The sequence below is a fragment of the Paramormyrops kingsleyae genome, chromosome 23, assembly GCF_048594095.1.
Source record: "Paramormyrops kingsleyae isolate MSU_618 chromosome 23, PKINGS_0.4, whole genome shotgun sequence".
In the NCBI taxonomy this organism is placed as follows: Eukaryota; Metazoa; Chordata; class Actinopteri; order Osteoglossiformes; family Mormyridae; genus Paramormyrops; species Paramormyrops kingsleyae.
In genome coordinates this window covers 18,668,111-18,674,110 of record NC_132819.1, presented here as the reverse complement: position 1 = coordinate 18,674,110, position 6,000 = coordinate 18,668,111, and the positions used below count along the sequence as shown (strand labels likewise).

Below are 6,000 nucleotides of genomic sequence, written 5' to 3'. Positions count from 1 at the left end.
TAATAATTGAATAAGGTAGTTATATAGCTGTATAAATCTGTAGGTGTGGAATGACCAGATAAAATGGCTCACGGCAACTCACCGCTTTACACACACACACACCCTCTTTTACCTCGGCATTTCATCGTTCTCACCGTTACTATTGGTGTGGAGGTTTTTCCTCCCGATGTGATATTATCTCAGGATTTCCCCCGAAGACTTTTTCAGAACAGAACCTCTAGAATCCCCATGCGGGTTTTTGGTCTCACTGGAGGTTAGGTGACACAGGTGAGAACCTTTCAGAGGGTGAAGGTGAGTGTTTGTGGGATAGACAGAGGCACACACTTAGGGGGAGTGCGGTGGGTGTGCGTGTGTGTGATGTATTCAGATCGTTAATGTGTGTAGGTGTGTGTGTGCATCAGTGGGCAGTGGGGGGGGGGGGGGGGGTTGGGCAGTGACAGCACCTCCCTGTACCCTACTGCGTCGGATTGCGACCGTCTCTCCCCTGTCTGCGTCAGAGCTAGGCAAACACAGCGGTGGACGAGCCGGCCGGCTCCACCTATTTAAGGGCCGGCTTCCCCTCAGTCTTCCAGGAGTTCGCCTGGCTCTCTGCACAGCACCTCAGACTCACAGCCTGAAGGTAAGAGCCTGTCTTACTGGGTCTCCCTGACTTTGTGTATGAGCTCCTGAGCCCCCTCTTTGCCAGAACTGTCCACAAGAGAAAGGTATTTAATCAGTGCTGGAGCTGCTAATTGCGGTTTGGGTCTTAGCATTTTTCCGTTTGTAGAGCGTGTAAGAAAGATACACACAGGGATGAGGGATTTTTTTTCTTTTCAGTATCGCTGAAAGTGTTCATGGAGTACAACAGAGATGAACGTTCCTTTGCAGCTCTGAACAGAAGAGAGAGAGAATGGAGATGGCATGAAAGTCACTGGTTAATTCCTGAGTGACACTCTCTGGCTTGAAATGCTTTTTTAATTCAGATATTCTACGGTGACTGTGACTTAACTGAACGCTTTGCTCACTCTGCCCAGTCTCCATAACAAAGACCAAAAAGTCAGCACCATCATTCCCAGCCAGGCAGGATGCTTCTGGTACAGGGCGGGCAAATCCAAGCCAGGTAGCATGACAGATTCCAGTGATTCTTAAGGGATCACATGCTGACAGATGCTGACAGATACAGCTGCCGGAACAGATCAGCAGTTATACGCCGAAGCATTCGGGAACTGGAACACACTGGAACATACTCATCTTAGATCTGACTTACTGCATGGTTACCATTTCAGAAATACTTTGTCTCGCTGCTTTGACTTGTGGATGCTGTATTTATAAATCAGTCTAATCTTGGGATATTGATTGACCACTGAATGATGTCACTGGTGTCCAGCAGTTATCACTGTTCCCGTTACCATTGATAATTTCAGTTTAAGTTCCGGTGAGTTTAGCTACAGTAGCGCACCATGACAGACCCTCCTCTTTCTCTCTCTCTCTCTCTCCCCCCATCCCTCACCAGAAACGATGAACAGTGGATTTTGCATGTGCGTGTTGCTGGCTGCCCTGTCCAGCAGCTGCTTGGGACGGCCACACTACACTCCCTCCCTGGACGAGAACAGGCCCGCCCCGGCCCAGCGGGACACTGGGCTGCCAGATCACCCCCGCCAGGCGCGCTCTGTGTCCCTCACCGGCCAGAAGCAGCTCGTCCAACAGGAGCTGGCCGTGGAACCTGGGACCAGCCTGAACGAGCTCCTGAGTAGATTGATCTCCAGGAAAGGTGAGACGCCCGTCCAGATTTAATCTGTGCAAACCCTAATGCCCCCCAACTGCTATCAGAACTGCCAGGGGCATGGACCTGAACCAGGAAGGCATTGGGTTTAAGTCCCAGTGTGATCATCTTGAGTAAGAGTACACTGTGATCGGGGTGAAACTGCGCTGTAAATCATGCAGCAACACACAGACCTGTGATGGATTTACCCATGGTCTTGCACTTGTTAAGATTTTTTCATTTAATTCATTCATGTGCAGATTTTTAGCAATGGTAGGAAACAGTTACAAGAATCTGTGATGTGCTCTCAAATGGCAAGAGTAATAGGAAGTGGAAATGGGCTCACCCCACCCGTTAACTGATTGGAAAGTGTGGGAGGGGCCTGGAGCATGTAAGCACAGCTGCGCAGCTTGACTTCACTCATTGCTTGGGGTGGGGGGGGCAAGGCTGAAAGACAGACTGAGGGGGGAACATGTGTATTATTTACTTGGAGCATCATTGCCTGGTGTTTTGGGGCAGATGGTGCTCCTGCATCCCTAAACGCCAGGCTGACGATCAGACCATGTGATGTGAGGGGCCGCGTTCCAGAGTGATAGCAGACAGGCTCCTGCTTCTGAGGAACTGTCAAGATGACGTTTAAAAACCATCGCTTTACCGTTTTAGGAGTTTAGGAAATTAAACGCTATGCCGGAGCTAATCGATTCCACAGCAGTGTCACCGCGGTACTCCGCGTTTCAGGCAACTCTCCAGCGGTCTGTCATTGTAATCCAGCCCTTTCGAATGAAGATAAGACAAACAGGAAACCTGTTACTTAATTAGCTCCCATGGAGCTTAAACAGCCAGTGATTGACAGTTCTGACAGTCCCACTCACTATGGACTAAGACATTTTCAAGTCGCCTGGAATTATTAGGCACGTTTTTATAACATGTTGCCTAACTACTGATTGCCATCCAATGCTGTTTCATTATGGACTGTCCCGGTGCAGAAGAGGCGTTTTTAAACTGCCGTCTACTTCTCATCCAAAAGAAACTCATTGGAACAGACATCCATTTACTCAATGTTGACACAGCTGACGGAAACAGGGGGCTTTTAATAGTGAAACATGGTACAAAGGCACAAAGACGATGTCATTTCATAAGGCAAAAAAAATCCCGATAAACAAAACACCAGTCCGGCCATGTCTCCCGGCAATCATGTTAGGTATATTTTCCCACCGTTTCCCCATGAATTTCACGGAAGGATGTTATTGTAAAACACAGGCAAATGAACGGCCCACTGTATGCATTTTTAATTAAGCTGAAATATTGGAATAAGAATAAGAAGGGAAAGAGGAATATATAAGCCACGTCTGTACAAGAAAGCACACGCTCACGGCGGCATCGACTCCGCTCCTTACAGAAGCTGGCTGGACGGGGATGAATCTTCTTCATTTAGTCAGGCTTACATTCAGCTCCCGCGACTTTCTAATTTTTCTACACAGCGATACTGTTTGTAACCGTTTTAAATCTGTTTATAAGTAGCCTATTTCTCTTTAGGTCAGAAAACAAGATGTTTAACCTTAGGGTGAGTATTGTTAAAATGGGACACGTGACAAAATGGGACAGAGAAACATTGTAGTTAATATATGTGTTTTGTAATACATAATTTTGTTTTTCATGTAGTGTTCAAGGGGCATTCGTGTGTTTTGAACAGTATCTAGTTGGGATCAAGGCACTGAGATCATTATGCAAATTTTTCCAGAAAAAATTTCAGAAAGTGTCCCATTTTAACAATAATCACGCGACAGGACAAGCCAAGATATGATATTGCTGAGGAATGAAGCATGTAATTGTAACAAAATCAAATTTCATTTGCGGTAACCAGTTTTACCAGTCCAACGTCGGAATTATAAAACTTTAACAGCCCGTCATTCACACACGTGTAAGTGCTCTGCTCCGTTAATCGTGAAAACAGTGGGCTGATTGCTGTACCTGTTTTAACTGCAATCTGCCCTCAGCCAAAGAATGGCGAGTGAATGAAAGCAAAGGTCGTTTCCATAATGATGCTCCAGCGCAAGAATCTACTGGGATCAGAACAGGAAACGCAGGCGGCAATAACGCGGTTCTGTGTCGCGAAGTCCTGCAGTGCCTCTTCACACCCTGCAGGCATCAGCAGGATCATTTGGAAAAAAAAGAACATTTGATACAAGAGATACAAGATACTTTATTTGTCACATACATGGTTATACAAGAATAACATGTAGTGAAATGTACCCTGAACCCGTTAGACTGCATGTGCTAATCAAATCAAAAATAGAATTAAGAATAAGTCAAAAGTTAAAAAATAATGATGCACATCATTAGAAGGTCGCTGCGTACATGCAGATGACTGTTTCCCCCCCATACAGCATGAATAACACAAATATTGTATTACAAATGGTTAGAAACTGGAATGTCCCCTAATTAGAAAGTAACATTTTTAAAACGCCACACACTAAACTGCCGGTAACGTCTGGACTGACCAGGATTAATCACCCGCATAAAATCCCAAGCGCCTTGCAGCAGTTGCCCGTTGTAGAAAATATTCGATAACTTCCCAGTGCCAGAAAACTACGTTTTTCGATGACACTAAAAGAGAGTAATTTCTGTAAAACTTTTTCAAAAGTGCTGCAAGCATGGGGCTAATAACGTTGTGCTTTTGGTAGAGGTCGATAATAAAACCAAAAGTTTCGAAAACTGGCGTTCATATAGGATTCGGTGGTCAGAAACGCAGTGTAGCCCAGCAACCTAGAGGGTTATCTCACAAAAAATGAGAACAGCATAAGACTGAAGAGGCTGTGAAGTGAGATCGACCGGTTATTAAGGCGGAGACTCCAACCTGAATTTAACGGCATATACAACAGCTCGCTTTGAAACAACGGTGGAAGCAAGAATCACTAACAAGATTTACTTTCTCCTTCACTGCAGGTACCATCCGACGGAACTCGACGATGAACAGTCGCGCCACGGGCAACCACAGGATAAAAGATTATCAGGGCTGGATGGACTTTGGTCGGCGCAGTGCCGAAGAATACGAGTACACCTCCTGAAGCAGGGAACGGGGGAAGACATTTAAATCACCGGCTTAAAATCTGTGTCGAAAACACCTATATTTATTATGTATTTGTTGTACACTGTTTGTAAAACTATATGATGCAATATATACATAAGCCAAATTTTGCAGAACTTGGACTGGAAAAAAAACTTTTTTTCTTGATATGTAATTTTTGACTATAATATATATGATCTAATCCAATGCATATAGAAACACTTTCACAGAAAATACTACATTCACTTCGCAACAAAAGCATAAACGTTTTTATGTGATGCTTTAGCCTATCACAAGCATCAAGATGATAGAACAGGCTATAACAGTATACAACACATCTATGCAGTACATGCAAATTACCAAATGACTGGGGAAAACAATGGACATTTAACTGCGTCAGGTATTTTTTAATTTGCGTATATAATTAATTTTACATTTACGATGTCTAGGCCCAAGGCCCTGAACCACCCACCACAGCGTAGCACTTCCTATTAATACCTTAAATCCGATTTTCTGAAATGGTAGGCAATTTGAAATGCAACGTTTCAAGGGAGCTCAACAAATATCACGAAACACAGTTCTCAATAAAATAAGCTTCTCATTAAAACATGTTGATATGGAACTAAAAATAAATTAATGTAACATGTCTGTGAAACAATTATCGAACTAAATATACCGTTATAATCGACAAAACATATCGCTAATAATACTCTAATAAAACATATCGGTCATACAATCAAGCTAAATGTAAAAGATTTCAAAAAAATAATTAACAAAGCATACATTTAAAAAAATACTGGTAAACATGTTATTGACGTAATCACTTTCTGGAAAGGTATGAATGATCTTAAAACTTATGGGGTAACTTGAAACTCAGGATTGCATAATCACGATTGCGTCTTCAGCCAAACACCTGATCCACACGTGACAGAAGGAAGGACTTCATATGAGTAGGAGACTTAGCCTTACGTTTCACAACTCCCCCACCTGCCAAATCTCGGCCTATCCATCCCGAAACAGTCAATTCACAAGTGTATCTGAAACACAATTAGCCATTGGCAAATATAACGACGGTTTAATATGATATAAAGATATTTAAAGAAAAAGTTGGAAAATAGTGGAGAGGAAATAAAACTCCTCATGACAGACTACAGGAAGAAAAACTCTCTTTTGGCGAGTAGAAACCATTTGA

At 43.4% G+C, this 6,000-nt stretch overlaps 1 protein-coding gene across 1 annotated transcript; it reads left to right on the top strand.

The window, feature by feature from the left end:
* Positions 1 to 475: 475 nt before the first annotated feature.
* On the top strand, positions 476 to 4,956 carry LOC111852164 (cholecystokinin-like). The gene is made up of 3 exons (XM_023827738.2): positions 476 to 619; positions 1,493 to 1,750; positions 4,688 to 4,956. The coding sequence occupies exons 2-3, from the start codon at positions 1,498 to 1,500 to the stop codon at positions 4,807 to 4,809; spliced, it is 375 nt and encodes a 124-aa protein (XP_023683506.2). The 5' UTR covers positions 476 to 619; positions 1,493 to 1,497; the 3' UTR covers positions 4,810 to 4,956.
* Positions 4,957 to 6,000: the final 1,044 nt, after the last annotated feature.

Excerpts from the sequence above, each read along its gene's own strand:
- LOC111852164 (XM_023827738.2), top strand. The coding sequence starts at position 1,498 with ATGAACAGTGGATTTTGCATGTGCGTGTTGCTGGCTGCCCTGTCCAGC. Across the intron at positions 1,751-4,687 it reads TAGATTGATCTCCAGGAAAG|GTACCATCCGACGGAACTCG; the intron begins GTGAGACGCCCG and ends CCTTCACTGCAG.